At 62.8% G+C, this 15,783-nt stretch overlaps 3 protein-coding genes across 3 annotated transcripts; all 3 read left to right on the top strand.

Annotated features, from left to right (window-relative positions):
• On the top strand, nucleotides 1-7,240 carry LOC135326628 (maestro heat-like repeat-containing protein family member 7). The gene is made up of 13 exons (XM_064504440.1): nucleotides 1-167; nucleotides 1,718-1,887; nucleotides 2,396-2,490; nucleotides 2,708-2,833; nucleotides 3,140-3,219; nucleotides 3,662-3,782; nucleotides 4,111-4,197; nucleotides 4,775-4,879; nucleotides 5,297-5,477; nucleotides 5,927-6,036; nucleotides 6,563-6,712; nucleotides 6,919-7,073; nucleotides 7,192-7,240. Exons 2-13 carry the CDS (start codon nucleotides 1,719-1,721, stop codon nucleotides 7,238-7,240), a joined length of 1,428 nt encoding a protein of 475 aa, XP_064360510.1. The 5' UTR covers nucleotides 1-167; nucleotide 1,718.
• LOC135326630 (maestro heat-like repeat-containing protein family member 1) lies at nucleotides 6,853-8,905 on the top strand. Its single transcript, XM_064504442.1, has 3 exons — nucleotides 6,853-7,073; nucleotides 7,475-7,622; nucleotides 8,229-8,905. Exons 2-3 carry the CDS (start codon nucleotides 7,482-7,484, stop codon nucleotides 8,478-8,480), a joined length of 393 nt encoding a protein of 130 aa, XP_064360512.1. The 5' UTR covers nucleotides 6,853-7,073; nucleotides 7,475-7,481; the 3' UTR covers nucleotides 8,481-8,905.
• Nucleotides 8,906-9,159: 254 nt separating this feature from the next.
• LOC135326634 (maestro heat-like repeat family member 5) lies at nucleotides 9,160-13,259 on the top strand. The gene is made up of 8 exons (XM_064504446.1): nucleotides 9,160-9,241; nucleotides 9,702-9,839; nucleotides 10,449-10,625; nucleotides 11,268-11,423; nucleotides 11,701-11,802; nucleotides 12,192-12,294; nucleotides 12,517-12,573; nucleotides 12,881-13,259. The coding sequence occupies exons 1-8, from the start codon at nucleotides 9,224-9,226 to the stop codon at nucleotides 13,051-13,053; spliced, it is 924 nt and encodes a 307-aa protein (XP_064360516.1). The 5' UTR covers nucleotides 9,160-9,223; the 3' UTR covers nucleotides 13,054-13,259.
• The last annotated feature ends 2,524 nt before the right edge of the window (nucleotides 13,260-15,783 follow it).

The following is a 15,783-nucleotide window of genomic DNA, read 5'->3' on the forward strand; positions in this document are numbered from 1 at the left end:
TGCCGCCGGCTGGGCCGGGGCCGCGGCTGCCCGGGTGGAGCGGTTTGTGCTGAGTGTCCGGTTCCAAAGCCACCCCTGTGTGCCCTGGGCACAGCCCTGGGTCATGGCTGCTGCTGTTGTGGGTCCCCAAGATGCCTGCAGGGCTGGAGCATCTGCCCTGGGAGGAGGTGCTGTGAGAGCTGGGAGTGTTTCTGCTGGGAAACAGGCTGCTGGTGGGGATGTTTTCAGGGCTTCTAGTATGTGATGGGGGTGTGAGGAAGACGGAGACCGTGGATAGCTCTGAGCGGTTGTCAGTGGTATCCAGTGAGAGGAGGGGAGGCAATGGGCACAGAATGGCAAAGCAGGAGATCCCAGCTGAATGCAGGAGACCCCTTTTCCGCTGTGAGGCTGGTTGAACACGGGAAGAGGTTCCCCGAGAGGCTGTGAAGTCTCGACTCCGTGAGATACTGCAAACCTGCCTGACGCAGTGCTGGGCACCCTGTTGTAGCTGCCGTAGCTTGATCAGAGGGTTGGACCAGAGCATCTCGAGAGGTCGGTGCCGAGCTCAGCAGCTCCCAGTGCCTGCCCTTCCTCTGCCTCCTGGGGTCGGAGGGAGCCCAGAGTGAGCGCTGGCAGAGGGGCTGCAGGTTAGGAGGGGAGTGTGAGGCGTAGGGCTACCGGGGAAGGGGTTGAGGCCAGCAGTTAGGGTTGAGGCATCTCGTTAGGGTTTCTGCTTTGGGGTGGTGTTGAGGGCAGGGCTGGGGACAAGAGCTGGCTGTATTGGGTGAGGGACTGGGTGCGGATTAGGGTGAGGTTTTGTTGTGCTTAGGGTTGGTGGTCCTTGTTGTGAGTGCTGTCTAGCTTTGTGGGGGATTGGGCTCTGGCTGGAGGTGAGGGCTGGGGTGAAGGCTAGCATCTGAATGCTAGGGTTAGGGATTCGGGTGAGGGCTCTGGCAGGAGTTAGGGAAAGGAGTTACCAGTCCGTGTTTTGCCTTAGCGGTTTGGGTTTGGGGTGAGGGCTTCGAGTAGGGGATTGGGGTAAGAGGTAGGGCTGGGGTTAAGTTTAGGAATGGGGCTTAAGGTTAGTGGTGAGTGCTGAGTAGGCCAGTGCGTGCAGGGCCCGGGCAGTGGGGGCTGAAACACGAGGGACGTGGCCACGCGCAGCCCCCTGCTGCCCCTCGCGCTGCCTCCCCCTGGCCTGCGGCAGCTCTCTGCTCGCCGGGGCGGCCGCGCTCAGGCCCTGGAGCCCCTTGTGGCGCCAGTGCTGCTCCTGGAGCAGCTCCCGGCAGCAGAGGTGACCTCAGAGGCGCCACCCGGCGGGGCCATTGTGACCCCCCCCTTGTGACGCCGCCGGCGGCGCTGGCAGGCACGGGCGCAGTCGCGGCCCTGCAGTGTGCGGGAGGACGGCGACGGGAGAGGGCAGGAGCGTGCAGGCTCGTGGAGGAGCCGCCGAGCGCAGCCGCGTCTTTCCCTGCCACCCCGGCAGCCCCGCAGAGCCGAGGCGTTTTGCGAGGCCTTCCCACCTGCCGGCGCGGGTGAGAGCCCCGGGGCTGGGGCTGGGCAGCGCCACGGGGGCCCTCGGCGGCGGCGGGGCAGAGCCTCGCGGAAGGGGCTGAGGCGCAGGAGAGCTGGCGCCAGGGGCGGGGGGACGCCGCAGCGCTGCCACCCCCCCACCGGGGGACCCTCGCGGGCTCTGGGTGACAAACTCTCCCCCTCACGCCTCTGCTCTGTCCCGCAGGATGGAGGAGAGACCCCCCAGCCGCCCCCGGGCAGCCTGGGAGAAGGAGGACGGGCACCCCCGCAGCCCCCGGGCGGCCCAGCAGCAGGACGGGGCTGCCCAGGGGAGCAGCTCTGCCCCGGAACCCTGTGAGGGGTGCGAGCGCCAGGCGTCGCAGAGCCCACCGAGCAGTGAGTGAGCGGCCCCACGGGGCCAGGCCGGGGCCGGGGAGCGCGCCCAGCTCTGTGCCGGGCTCCTGTCTGCCCTGCATACTGGCGTCGGGGTCCCCAGGGGTGGTGGCACGGCGGTGCCCGGATGCCTGGGCCCGCTCAGGCCTTGGGAGCCGGCCCCAGCCCAGCGTGCGCCAAGGAAGGGAGAGTGTAGATGGACCCAGCTCCTGCTCCCTGGGACGGGCAGCGAGCGTCAGCTCCGTGGAAGGAGGAGCGACGCTGCGGGACGGGGACCTTTCCTGCCCACTTGCGAGCAAGTTCCCAACCCCGGTGCCTTGAGGCGTTCCCCCCGCCTTGCTGGCTCCAGCATGGCAGCCCGTGTGCTGGGCACCCTGCAGCCCGGAGAAGCCTGGGGGAGACTGCGTCCACGGGAGCAGGCCATGGCTGGAGAGAGGGCGGAGCTGAGAGTGCTCCTCGCTGCTGCCTGCAGTGAGTGTCTCCATTCCTGCTGTCTCTCTTCCTTCCTCAGGTGCAAGGTCTTCCATCTGCAGCTGGTCAGCGCTGTCCAGAGAGGATGAGGAAGCCCTGGAGTTCATCCGGGACTTTGTGAGCGGCAGACAGAAGGTAGCTGCAGCCATGTGCATGGGGGCCGTGCCTGAGTCTCCCTCTGGGTTGCGCCGGGTCTGGTGCCTGCTGCGAGGGTGCTGGGAGGCAGATGTCTGTGCAGAGCTACTGCCATCCAGGGCTTCCGCAGAGCACTGCAGCCGCCTGGCTGCTCTGGTCCTGCTGGCCTTTGCTGTGCCCTCTGAGCCTCCCTCCGTCTCTCTTGCCCGTGTGTCAGGAAGAGGTGCAGAAGCTGAAGTTTCTCGCATCCATCTGCACCCTCTGCAGAGGCAGCAGCTCCAAGGCCTTGTCGTGGGGCCTGGATGTTTTCTGCTGCAGATACGAGCTGGCCGAGCATATCAAGGTGAGGGGAGATGCAGCAGGTCTGCGGAAGGGGTCAAGGGCACTGGGCACAGACCCAGCTCTGAGGACAGGACTCGGGCATTGGGAGGGCTGGGGCAAGGATGCATTGGCAAAGAGCTCCTGCCGACAGGAGTACGGGTGCCGCTGAGAAGCCCTGCGAGCTGAGGCCTTGGCGAGGTGGGGGCCATTGTGGGCTGCGGTGCAGGGATGGGGGCAGCAGGGCTCTGCCTGCCTCGCAGACTGCTGCTGGTGTGCTAGTGCTGGGTGGTGGCAGTTGCCAAGCCTGACTGCTGGCTGTGCTCTGCAGGTGCTGCTGGAAGAGGAGCCCCTGGACCAGCTGGGCACAGCAGTACGTCAGCAAGCCATGGTTGCTCTCACGGCAATGAGGTACCTAGCCGAGGGGCTGGTTTGTCCCAGAGCTCTCCACAGCGTGGCCCTGGTGTCACCGTGCCTGTCAGGGAGGTGTCCCCCATGGTGGGGGGAGGCTGTCGGTGCTGTCTGCTGGGCCTCTGGTCTCCTGTGCCCTGGGCTTGTCAGGAGGGCAGCTGGGCAGGCAGAGGGGTGCCTGCAGCTGCCCAGGGCAGCTGGGCTTTTACCCCAGGAGGGGAGGCAGATGGTTGAGAAGGCGTGAGGCCTCTCCGCCAGGACTGCCCTCTGTGCCTGGAGCAGTGTCATGGAAGGAGGGGGCGCGTCCCTGCAGGGCTGCCCTAGCTGTTCTCTGTAGCAGCCCAGGGACTCCTGCCCCAGATGTCCACATCCCCCTTCCGTCAAGGCATGAAGGCAGCGCTCCCAGCCCCAGTGTCGAGCAGGCATCTCTCTGTCTTTGCAGTGCAGTGGAGCCAGTTCTGGAGGGCCAAAAGAGCAGCCTGCTGCATGCCTGCTTCAGGAGTGTCTTCTTGCTTCCTCCCAAAGAAGACATGGAGAAGCTGGACACATCCCTGTATTCCAAGGTATGCACTGGGTGAGCCACAGGGAGCCTGCCAGCCGCTCTGGGCTTGCCCCTGTCTAGGCTGTGCTGAGAGGCGATTGTAAGATGCCAGAGAGGGCAGGATCTCAGCTTTGCTTTCTGACCGTCCTGCCTTGGTCCCCTTCCCCTGGGCTGGGCCACGGGCAGTGCCCATGAGCTGGTCTGTGTGCAGCAGCTCTCCTATGGTGAGGCCTCTGCCTGGGCACCACAAGGCAGTGGGTGTCGTGCCCTGGCAGCAGGAGTTCAACTCAGTTTGCTGGGGGTCGGAGGGAGTGGTGAAGGAGTGCCACAGCCCTGTGTCCTCCTTGCAGACCTTGGAGAGCATGGACAGCATGCTGGAGGTGCTGGTGCTCAAGTCTGCCACTTCCAGCCTCCTGGAGCTGCAGCATATCTTGCAGGTGTGGCATCTGCAAAGGGTGGGCTTCCCAGGGCCCCTTCTTGAGCTCAGAGGGAAGTGACCCCCTCAAGTGGACATGCCCCCCGTCAGTGCCATGTGCAGGCAGCACACTGCAGGGAGGGGGCCCCCCTCCCTTGGGTGAGCAGGGGTTGCCCCCTGTGCTCTGGGGTGATCCCAGCGTGCCCTGGCTGCAGCCCAAGTCCCTTCCCCTTCCCCAGACTGCTCCCGGGTCCCGGGAAAGCCTTGCCGCCTGCGCTCCTGGGCCATCGCAAGAGGCCGTGGCCCAGGCTGCCCAGGGCAGATTCCCAGGGAAGGTGCTGCCCTAAAGGCCTGCGTTACTGCAGAGGGCCCAGAGGGCGATGTTCTGGAGGGGGGCATGGAAAGGAGCAGGGTGTGTGGAGGGGGTGGGGGTCTGGCTTCCTGCCTTGGGGAAGGAGCAGGAAGCCCCTTGCAGGCTTTGCTGCAGCTCTGAGGAAGCCTTGCTGGACTGGAGCAATGCAGCCAGGGGCTTAGCAGAGCCGCTTCTGCTGGAGCGGGCCTCAGCTCTGCGGGCAGACCAGTAGCCTTTCTCCTCCCAGCTCCTGTTGCCCTTCACAACCTCGGAGAGAGCAGCTGTGCGTGAGAGGGCCGTGGGGAGGATTGGAAGGCTGAGCAACTTGCTGGCCAACTATTCCTCGCTGGAGGTAAGGAGCCAGGCCCCTTCCAGCCACCCCTTTGCCCCTTCCCTGCAGAGCAGAGCAGCCTGCAGCTTAGGGGCCCTTCTAAGGGAAGCCTGGGCAGAGGTGAAAGCGGTCAGCAAGGCTCTGGCCTGAAGCCCAAGGTCTTTGGCCCTCTTGCCATGAGCTTCTGTCTGCAGTCGTTTTTTTCTGAGGAGGCAGCTGTGCCGCCAGCACTGTGCAGGGCAGGAGTGCGCGGGGAGCATGATGTGAGGCCAGGTGTGGCAGTGCTGCCTTGCCTGGGCTGCTGCGCGGCTGCCTGGGGAGCCAAGGCGTGTAGGGCCCTCCAAAGCTTTGCCTCAGCTGGGATGCATGCCTGGGCAGACTCTTGGCTTCAGGGCTGTGGTGGGGACTGCCTGCCATCAGCCCTTCCTCCTTGCCCAGGTCTGGTGCCCCTTTGGAGGAGTTGATGAGAGCCCCACCTGCTCTGGAAAGATCTCTGTCCCAATGCTGGGACAGCTGGTGGGGCGTCTCATCCTTTGCTGCGCTTATGAGGACGCGGAGACGAACCGTGGCGCTTTGGATGCTCTTCATTGCCTGTTCAGATTCGTCGTGCAACGAAAACGTAAGAGAAGCTGTGGTGGGCTGCGTCCTTCTGGAGCCAGACCTCCTGGCAAGGCCAGGGAAGGCATGCCACTGCCTGGGCCCCTCTGCTCCGTGAGACAAAGGAGCAGGAAACCTGGCTGATGTAGGAGGAGAGGAGCAGTATGTTAGTAGCTGCCCTGAATCCCCCTGGTGTGGCAAATGCTCAGCAGCCCGTGCTCCTCGTTGGGCTTCTGTGGTGCTTCACAGCAGAAAGTGCAGTGCCAGCCCTCAAGCTTTTGGTACCCTTTGAAGCAGTTGCCCTTCTCTGCTGTGGAATAGGCGCCGAGCCTCCCTGGGAATGCTGCTCCCCATGCGTTCCTGGCATGGCCTTTTTCTCTGCCAGGCTGGTTTCTCCCTGCCGCCATGGGCGTGCCACCTTCAAGTCTCCATCACCCCTGCTGACCGCTCTGTCTTTCTGCTGCTGTTCAGGCAGGGAGCCCTTTCAGGATGATGCAGAGCATGTAGAGTGCCAGAAGGAGGTGGAAGCTGAGGATGCGCTCTGCCTTTGCTGGACCAGCAACATCAGTGTGATCATGAGGGTGAGGAGCACCTGCTTTGCTGGGCCTCTTGGCCATGGGGTCATCAGGAGATTTGGATGAGCAAAGGGATCCCTAGAGAGTAGGGCTGAGAGGGCCTCACGGTTCCTGCAGAGTGGTGCGAGGGAGTGAAGCAGCGCTCAGTGGTAGCTTGCGTAATGGCTGCAGCGTGGCAGCAGCCGTGCCCTCCCTGGTGTCTCTTCCACTGTGCCTGAGTGGGGCGTAGCCAGAGGCTTCCCTCCAAGATGCCAGCAGCAGCTGCAGCCTTGCTGGCCACCAGCAAGCTGTGGTTGCCTGCAGAGGCAGTGCAGTGACCCTGCTCCCAGCCATGCTCCCTTGCCCTGATGGCCCTCTGGCCACATGCCCCGTGGTGCCACTGCCCAGCACAGCATGCGCTGCTGGCTCTGCTGGGGCCACGGTGCCAGCCTTGCCCCACACCTCTCTCCAGAGCTGCGTGCACTGCTCAGCTAAGCGCCACTACCGTGGCACACAGCGTGACGTTTCTCCCTTCACCTCCTTTCTCCCATAGCTGTTTGTGAAAAACCTCCATCCTTCTGAGGCGACCGACGTCATTGTAACAGCCATGGAGGGCATGAGGAACTGCAGCAGCTACAGCACGGTGGTGGCTACCCACCTGCTGAACGTGTTCGTGCTGGGCGCTGTCTCTGCACTGGAAGACGTAAGCAGCCTGGGGCTGGCGTGCTTGGGCCTCGAGCCCTGTGGGCCATTGTTTCCCCGCACCAGAGCCAGGGTTCTTGGGCACCCGACCGCCTCTGAATGCAGCCAGGAGCGTTGGGAGTGGTGTAGAGGGGAGGAGATCTCCGTGGGAGGTGGGTAATGGCTGCTGTCTGGTAGCAGTCCCAGTCTCGCCCATGTGTCTTGCAGGTGCCGCGGATCATCAGGTGCCTCTACCGAAACCTGAAGTACGTCAGGGAGTTCTCGGCCCGGGTCACGCTAAACAGGACCCTTTGCCAGCTGGCCTGCTCGAAGCCTGCTGAGGTGACCGTGAGCCTGCTGTACTGCTCGCCACTGTGCAACAGGTATGGGGCCCCTGAGGCTGGAGGGCTCATGGCACATGGGGAGAGGGGCCCAAAGAGGGCCAGACGCAAGGAGCCTCCCAGGCCGCCCCTGAAGGGCAGGGCCCTCTGTCTGTCCCAGCACTGCGCAGCCCTGGTGCATCAAGCAGGCGTTCAGAAGCCAGAGCTGAGCAAGTGTGCCTGCCTTCATGCGCAGAGCCCAGCAGCTCTGCTCGCTGCTGGCTCCACAAGGGCCTTTCATCCTGGTGCTGTCCTGCCTGCGTGGGCAGGACCCCCTTGGGCTCCCAGCGAGGAGGGGGTGGGTAGGGCCAGGGTTGCCAGACAGCCCTGGCCCTCCAGGGCTTGCCCAGGCTGCGGCGCTGTGGCCAAGGAGGCACCACTGACAGAGCACTGTGGGCCTGCAGCACCGCCATGACCCTGTGGAAGGTGCTGATGGCTAAGCCGCTGGTTGCGAGAGACGTGCTGCGGGAGCTGCTGAGCTTGCTGGAGGAGCGTCCACTGCGCAGGCAGTCCAGCTGCGAGAGGGACAACAGCTGCATCCTTCCCCTGGCCGTGAGTTAGGGGACGAGGCCTCGCTTGCCTGCAGGCTGGCAGCTGCCTCTGCGCACCGCCTCTCCCCTGCCTATGTGCCCCCAAGCAGGGACCTTGCCTGGGCCCATGGAGACAATGTGCCCAGCGCCAGGCCTCCGACTGCCAGCACACGGGGCTGCCGAGTGCTGCTTGGGCCTCTCTGCACACAACCAGCCAGGCTGGCCATGCCCAGGACATCTCCATCCCACCCTGCCCCTGCATCCCCCAAGCTCTCTCGGCAGGCTGGAAACGCAGGGTAGTGTTCAGGGCAAGGCTCGGGGCTGGACTAGGGCTCCTGCAAAACCTGAGCCAAAGGCAAGGCCTGGGACAGGGATCCTGGCAGAACCTGCACGCTGCATGAAGCCTGCGCAGGTGATGGTCCTGCTGGCGCAGGAAGGCTCCTTGTGTACAGAGAGGAGCTGAGGCCCAAGAGCCTGTGGGCACTGGCCCTGGTGAGGCAGCAAGGCTGTGCCCTCCATCTGCATTTCCCATGGTGCAAGGCTGTGCCTGAGGCTCCCACCTCGGGGTTTCAGGAAGCGTGGGAGGCGCTGCTGTGGAGTGAGAGGTGTGTTTGGGTGTTTTCTGCAGGCAACGAGAGCACTGCATGCAATCGTCCAGGAGCCCGCCTGCGCGCAGGTGGTGAAGGCGTTTTTCCCCCAGTTCTTCCTGGCGCTGCTCTTTCAGATGGTCTTCACAGCAGAGTTCACCCGCCAGGAGGCCAACATCTTCCTGAGGGAATGCCAACGGGATGAGTCCCGTGCCTGCAGCCACGTGAGGTGCTGGATCCCAGTGCCCCGTCTCTGCTTCGGACCTGGAGGCAGGGCCAGGCTGGCCGTGTGACGTGGGCTTTGCTCCATGCAGGTGCGCTGTGGAGGCCATGAAAGGTCTCTTCAGCTGCGCTGGCTATCAGCGTGCAGCCCTGGCTGTTGAGAGGAAGGGTGGCTGGGAGCTGTTTCTGTGTGCAGAGACATCTCAGAGGGGAGTGTCTGTGCTGGCCAGGTACAGCCCTTTTCTCCCTGCTCTCCACCAGCACCTCTTCCCTGGACTTGGGGTGCCCCCCCAGTGTCCTTCCCTGTGGGTGAGGGGGGACCCCAGTTCTGCAAGAGAGGAGCTGCAGCCTGAGCACTTGTGGCAAGGGGTCCCCCAGCAAAAGGGCCATGGGATCTGCCTGCCCCATTGCTGGGCAGCTGGGAGAGTTGCTGGGGGAGCAGGTGGTGTTTGGAGTGGTGGGAGAGGGTCCCTCACAGGAGTGGTGCCCTCCCAAAGGCCTGGAGTGCCCTTGCGTGGGGCCTGGGCTCCCATCGCAGAGAGCATTGGGGACGGTGTGGCTGCAGTGCCAGCGAGGGCAGAGCCCCGGGAAAGGTGCAAGAGGAGCAGCAGCCGCAACAGCAGCTGGGAAGGCCCCAGGGGGAGAGGAATGCAAAGGAGTCAGGAAATGGGATGTGTGGGAAGGCTGTGACCAGCAGTGCCTTCTTGCTTCTGCCAGAGTGCTGAGAGGAGCTCCCAGATGCCTGTGTCGCTGGATCTTCTGCCAGCTGGCAAGTGTGCTGAGGAGGGAGGACCAGTGTCGTCAGCTGCCCGCCATGGCTTTCTTCGTTGAGGTGGGCCTCATGGCAAGCGGTGCCTCTCTGGAGGTGCCTCTAAGTGCTGTGCTCGCTGGTGCCCATGCCTGTGGGGTGCTGCTGGTGAATGGAGCTGGGGCAAGACATGGCCTCCTCTTAGTTGCCCTGGCCTTGGCTCCTTTCTGCTGGGCAACCACTCGCAAGCACTTGTATTTGCTGCCTGCTTTGAGGCAACTGTCTGTGTTCAAGTGCTGCTGGAAGCGCTGAGAAGAGGAGGCTGCAGAGGGCTGGGAGGCCGGGAGGGGGAGGCGAGCGGTGTGTGCCGTGTGCCGTGAGGCGCAGGGCTGGGAGCAGGGCCTGGGAGTGTCTGCACGATTGCTGCTGCGTGTGGGCTGAGCTTGGTGAGAGCCTGGAGCCCTTGGCCTGAATTGGGGGTGGGCTGCAGGATGCAGGCAGTGGTGCCGGCTCTGCCCGTCTTTGAGCGCTGTGTGCATTTCAGCTGCTGGAGTGCCCTGACCTCGCCGATACGGATGATGCCGTCCTGCCGCTGCTTTGGAGTTCTGTGCAGACTCAGGGCCTGGAGATGCGCACACTGGCGTTCAGAGGCCTCCTGAGGCTGTCGACAAGCCCCGAGATGGTGAGCAGGGGGGCAGCTGGGTGGAGCCATGCTGGCAGCCTGGGGCTTGCCAGGAGGCCCTGGGCCAGACAGTAGCTTGGACTTTGCTGGCAATCAGGAGGTGCAGTAGCTACTTCTGGGTACCTGCTGCCCCGTTCACGTGCCCCGAGTCTTTCATGCCAGGCCCTTGGCTGTGCTGCACCAGAAGAAAGGCACCAGTGCCCCGCGGGAAGAGCTCCCAGTGGTGGCGCGTCTGGGCTGTGCCAGGCAGAGATGCAGGCCCAGCAGCAAGCGAGGCAGCTGCAAAGAGCCTCCGTTGTGGGAGCGCTGTGCCCAGAGCCCCGCTGGGAGAGGGAGGATGAGCCAGAGCAGAGGGCCAGGCTAAGGCAGCCGGCTGCTGCTGGGCCCCGAGGCAGCAGCCTTCCTCCCTAGAGAGGCCCTAGCTTGCTGAGGGCCCCCTTGGAGATGGCTGCCCTGCACTGCAGCCTCTGTGCCCAAGCCGTGGGGGTGGGGGTGTGTGGAGCCCTGGCCCTGGAGCCTGAGCCCTGATGGGAAATCAGCCGCCAGAGCCCTTCTGGCCAGGGGTTCGTGGCCTTGCTTCCCCCAAAGGAAGTTGTGTCTTTCCCCCAGGCAAGGAAAATGCAGAGCATGCTGCCAGAGCTCCTGGAGTGTCTGCAGGATGTTCGCAGGGACATGCGTGTGGGAAGCCTGCTGCTGCTGCGCAACATCCTCAGCTACCTAGAGCAGAAGGGCTCCAACCCCATGGCTCTGCAGCTGGCGGAGAAGCTTCTGCTGCTCTTTGCTGACGTAAGGCTGGTGGGAGAGCCAGGGGCTCTCGTGGCGTGTCCGGGGGTCTGTATGCATGGCTGTGGGTGCTGTGTGTCTCTCTGCACCATTGTGTGCCCATGGGCATGTGTATCTGTCCCTCCTGCCCCAGGCCCTGCTGCCTGTGAGGAAGCCTTTTGCTGTGTGTGTGTCAGACCATTGCCTGTGCTGGCCTTGGTGTGCTGGGCTGTGGGACTCGACCAAACGAGCCCCCTCTCTGCCCTCGGCTGCTCCGTGTCGCGCTCGAGTCCTTGCAGCGCTTGTCACAGCCTGGGTCAGAGATGAGCAAAGAGGCAGGAGCAGGCTAGAGAGCAAGGGAGAGGCCATGCCGCGGGGCTGTGCCTTTCTGTGCTCCTCTTCTGCGCGGGGGCCCTGATGGAGCCACAGGAAGTTCCCTGCAGAGGCAGAGGGAGACAGAGGCCAGGGAAGCTTGTGCTGCTGCTGCCGGCAACCCTCCTTGGGCAGGCTGCCTCCGCAGAGGCTTGTGGCCAGCTCCGCCCTCCGGCCGGGGTGAGGGACAGTGGTGCCTGGAGAGGATGAAGCCTTGCAATGGAGAACCTTCTGCTCATGGCCAGTTGCTGGAGTCACTGCTGAGGCTTCCCCTGCTCTCCTCCCTCCCCACAGAAAGACCGCACAGTGCGAGAGCTCTCCATCCTCGTCTTCAAAGACCTGATGGGGAGTGTGGTGGGGAAGAACAAACGGTGGCTGAAGCAGCATGTGCAGAGGAGCCTGGTGCCGCTCTTGCTGCACATGAGTGAGCAGATCGCGAGCGTGGCCCAGGTACGGAGCGGTGATTCTGGGGAGCAATGCTGACATGCCTTGGGTGGGCCTGAGCACCGTGGCAAGGGCTGCTGACAAGTGTCCCTTTGAATGCACGTCAGCGTGAGGTGCAACTGCCTGTGTGCGCAAGGGCAAGGCCGAGCTGCCTGTGCCTTCAGCGAGGGGCAGCCCTGGTGCCAAGCTACATCTTCCCATTCCAAGCCTTGGCGAGATGAGGGGGATGCAGGGTGTCGTTCCCCGGCTGTGGTGGCATCTCCCGGTCTCTGCTGCTCCGCAGGCCTCTCGGGAAGCCCTTGTCAGTGCTGCACAGCTCCTGAAGTGGGAGGAGCTCGAGCAACTGGCCAGAGCAGGGCAGATGTGGAAGATCGGGGAGTACCTGGTAAGGACAATGCCAAAGTGCCTGTGGTCGAGGCCGGATGAGGGCTGGCCCCCTGCACAGTGTGCAGGGCACAGAGCTGTGCCCCTGGCGCCCTGCTGCAGTGCAGAGCCCCAGGCGTGATGGGCTCTGCTGCAGGCCCCTCTGCCGTTGCTGCCCCTCAGGATGCTGAAGGGGCCCCTGGTGTGGCTGCTCCTTGGCAGAAGGCTTGGCGGGATCTTGGCAGCCGCAGGCCACAGTGTGCCCTGTGCTGCCTCCGCAGCTTGGTAGCACCCAGGTTCTAGCTGGGAGGTGTGACCAGGAAGGGAGAGGAGGTGGGTGCTGGGAGGAGGGGCAGGCCTGGCTGCGCAGGGAGTCTGGGTGCCAAGCCCCTGGCCTTGTGCTGTCCTCAGGTGCTGAGGGACAGGAGCAGAGTGGAGCAATACCTGCAGCAGAGCCGGCCCTACTTGGAGAACCCTCAGGCCTCCTTGCGGGAGGCAGCCGTGAGGCTCATTGGTGAGCCAGGAGGCCAGTGCCATGGCTGAGCATGCAGCTGGGCTGCGAGGAGGTTCTTCAGTCGCTCCCAGCATGCCTGGCTGCTGCAGCCCGGGGATGGCGCTGGGGCCAGCCTTGCCCAAGGGGAGGAGGATGCGTGGCCAGGCTGGCAAGGCCAGATGGGAGGTGTGCTGCTGGGGGCTTGGTGGGGAGGAGGAGGAGTGACAGGAGGTGTTTGCCTAGGGCTCATTGGGCAGCAAGTGAAGCAGAAGGCGGCGAAGGTGCAGGAGATCTGCGAGGGTGAGTGAGAGCAGCACTGTGTCAGGTGGCCCTGGCAGGGGGGAAGAAGGGGCCTGGGAAGTGAGCTGCAGGTCGCTGCCCTGCCCCAGGCAAGGAAGGCCCTGTGTCCCTGCGTGGGGCAGAGGAGGGGGTATTTGGGGGTCACCTGGGGCGTTCCTGAGCAGCACCTTGCAGCTGCTCTGTTTGTGCCACGTGCTCCCTGCCCACCCTGGGAAGAGCTGGGTGGGCCTGGCCCTCTTTGGGGGTGCTTGGTGGGCTCTCTGCAAAGAGGGGAGTCTGTTATCTGCTCTGTTGCTTTCTCTGTCAGCCCTCCAGCTCCTGGAAAATGACCCTGACCCCTCAGTGCGTTGCCTGGTGACACAGACCTTGCTGAACCTGAGAAGTGCCAGGACAACGTCTCCATCGAGGTTCAGCTTTGGAGCACTGGGTCAGTGGCTGCAGAGAGCATGGCAGAGGGGTCCCCGTCCCGCCAGGAGGTGACTCTTTGAGCAGAGCTGGCACAGCTGTGCCAATGCCCTGGTGCGGCACGCCGCAGACAAGCAAGTGTGCTGGAAGGTCTGGGCCATTGCTGGCATCTGCTGCAGCCACAGGAGAGCTCGACACCTGGAGTGCAGCCTGTCCCACTCTTGTGCTCCCCCTTCATGCCTTTATTGTGCTTTCCGCAAAGATAGAGCCCTGTTTCTTCATCCCGAGTGCGTGTTGTTTTTTTAGGGAGACAAGAGCGAGGGGGAGAACTTATTCTCTGCAGGACTCTGGCTTGTTCTGGGTGTGGCAGATGTCCTCTCTTTCCAGCATGCCAAGACAGTGGCGAGCAGATTGAGACACTCTGGTTCTGCTGCAAAGCGCCAGTTGGCCAAGGCTCAGCTGAGCTCCCTGCCAGCAGCCCCTGCCCCGAGACAGCCCCCTCCCTCCCCAGCCCCGGCCCGTCTCTCCATGGGGGTAGATGCAGGGCTGGAGCCTGTGTCCTGGCAGGAGGACCATCTACCGCAGCCCAGCCCAGCTCTGCCAGACCGTCCCCAGAGCCTGCAGCAAGACGTGTCCCGGGGAGCGCTGCAGCCATTGCCTTTGCCAAGCCCTGTTCCCACACTCACACACACGAACATGGGCCAGAGATGGACAAAGAGGGACAAAATAAAGACAGACCCCTGCTCTATCGCCACAAGGATGCCTTTGGGATCAGAAGATGATGGATCAAAATGATCTGGTTGCTTCACAGATATTCATGGACAGAGTGTTAGTTTTAAAAAAAGGAAGAAATAGAACAACCTAATGTATTGGGATCTTTTCCTGAGGGTAATCCAAACAATGTGAAGAGGATTGTTGGTTGCTGTCCAGCTGAGGATGGTAGTCTCTGTCACAGGTGTCCTTGCAATAGCATCTTCAGCTGGATCAGATGACAGTCCCTCCATGGGGATGTTTCAGTGAACCCTGATAATCCAGCTGGCCCATGGTCCTATGTGACCACTCCAGAGCATGCACCATCCATTTCTGTTGATATAGGACCGGGTTGGACTGGATCAGGCTGGTGACTTGCTCAGGGAAGGGGCTGTCTCCTGAACCAGGGCTGCTGGGAACAGAGGGGTCCTCGCTGGCGGGGCTGCTGCCACTGACCTTCCTGTTCACACCTGTGGGTGTGCAGAGCTGGGTCTTGCCAAGGAGTGTGACGCTGGGAGGCAACGGGGAGGGGGAGCAACACTGTCAAGATATGGCTACAGCAGCATAAATCAGGGTTTAGGGAATGCTGACCATTCTGCCCTGTGTCATCCTCCAGAGAGGAGAAGAAAGGGAAACATGAACAGCCACAAATGAATCCCAAACACTTGCCCAAAGCATCTCCTGGCTGTGTCTTCACCATCCCCTTGTGGTGCTGGGAACCTCCCTGCACCTCCCCTGCTCGCAGGCAAGGATCTTTTCCACCCCCAGGAATTGACCTTGAAAACCCCGAGGGAAAAGGGAAAATTCCCCTCCCTGCAACAGACGGGAGCCGCCAGGGCTGTTCGGGTCAGCGCTGCCTACAAACTCACAGGACACATTGCTCAGACTTCTCCCTGCTGCACAGCCCTGATGTTCAAAAGCAAAAGCAGAAGAACAGGCCAGAGCTGCATTTGTTTTCTGCAAAGCTGAAGAATACAAACTGACAACAACAGCATGGCAAAGAGGGGGCCAAGGGATCACAGTGATACACTGCTCATCTCTTCTGTACCGTGCACATGGGCTCAACCCCTTTCCTCATCAAAGACACTCCTGGTTCTGGCTCCACACCAACCTGGAAGGAGTCTTTGGGGGCAGGGGCAGTCCTGCAGTCCCTGTCCCTATGGACAAGCATTTGCAAGCTCATTCTCAAAGCTGGCCACACAAGCACCTTGCTTGCGTGCACAGCCCCTTCCTCTCCTCCCTCCTCTCACTTGAGCTCAGTCACAACAAAAGCCAGACTTCTCCAGAGGTACATCCCTGGGGAGCCAGCTCTGGCACAGCACATCTGCTGGGGGCTGCGACATGCATGTTGCTGTGGCACGTCCTTTCTGGAGCATGTGGGATGGCCCGAGAAGCTGAAGAGCAGCACGGAGGATGCACACGTGTCCTGTTGAACCTGAGCTGAGAGGCTTGTGACGTCTCCTTGACTGCTGGGAAGGGCAGAAGAGGGAATGGTGTGTGTCAGTGCTGGGTGGTCATGTCTGTACATCTCGTTACTGAACGGGGAGAGGGTGCGGTGCCATGGGGCAGTGAAAGAGGCCAGGTGAGTCCCCACTCCAGCCACTGTGTGGGGACGTGGGAGCCATTCTGACATCTGCCTGATGTGCAGACAGCTCTGCCAGAGACCCCTGTGGCAGGGTCAGTCCTTCCTCTGCCCTGACCACAGCATCGGGGGAGAGGACAGCGCTCTCAGTCCCTCCCGTCTGTGCTCGATCCTTGGCCTGACTTGTCGGCTGGAGAGAGGCTGAGACTGGAGACAGAGCGAGATGTCCTGGGTCGCAGTCGTAGCTGAGCTGCTGATGGGAGAGCAGGGTTCAGCAGCAGCGAGAGCTGGCAAGAGCAGCCAAGCAGCTTGTGGGGTTGCAGGAGCAGGGCTTCTGCCTCCGTGCAGGGACGAGGGGCTGCAAGGTGCTGCAGCTGGGCTGGCCGGGGCAGTCTGGTGAGGGAGTGGGTTTGGGTAAGGGAAGGGGGGAGGATGGCGCCGTTGGTGCTGTGAGCTGCTACTGAGGGCACAGA

The sequence above is a fragment of the Dromaius novaehollandiae genome, unplaced genomic scaffold, assembly GCF_036370855.1.
Source record: "Dromaius novaehollandiae isolate bDroNov1 unplaced genomic scaffold, bDroNov1.hap1 HAP1_SCAFFOLD_33, whole genome shotgun sequence".
Classification (NCBI taxonomy): Eukaryota; Metazoa; Chordata; class Aves; order Casuariiformes; family Dromaiidae; genus Dromaius; species Dromaius novaehollandiae.

What these genes read in the sequence shown, in the direction of transcription:
- LOC135326628 (XM_064504440.1), top strand. Translation starts at nt 1,719, where the DNA reads ATGGAGGAGAGACCCCCCAGCCGCCCCCGGGCAGCCTGGGAGAAGGAG. An exon ending in GTTGCTCTCACGGCAATGAG is followed by an intron (nt 3,220 to 3,661) that starts GTACCTAGCCGA and finishes CTGTCTTTGCAG; the next exon opens with TGCAGTGGAGCCAGTTCTGG. An exon ending in CCAACTATTCCTCGCTGGAG is followed by an intron (nt 4,880 to 5,296) that starts GTAAGGAGCCAG and finishes CTCCTTGCCCAG; the next exon opens with GTCTGGTGCCCCTTTGGAGG.
- LOC135326630 (XM_064504442.1), top strand. Translation starts at nt 7,482, where the DNA reads ATGACCCTGTGGAAGGTGCTGATGGCTAAGCCGCTGGTTGCGAGAGAC. An exon ending in GCTGCATCCTTCCCCTGGCC is followed by an intron (nt 7,623 to 8,228) that starts GTGAGTTAGGGG and finishes TGTTTTCTGCAG; the next exon opens with GCAACGAGAGCACTGCATGC.
- LOC135326634 (XM_064504446.1), top strand. An exon ending in TTCTGCTGCTCTTTGCTGAC is followed by an intron (nt 10,626 to 11,267) that starts GTAAGGCTGGTG and finishes CCCTCCCCACAG; the next exon opens with AAAGACCGCACAGTGCGAGA. An exon ending in GGTGCAGGAGATCTGCGAGG is followed by an intron (nt 12,574 to 12,880) that starts GTGAGTGAGAGC and finishes TTTCTCTGTCAG; the next exon opens with CCCTCCAGCTCCTGGAAAAT.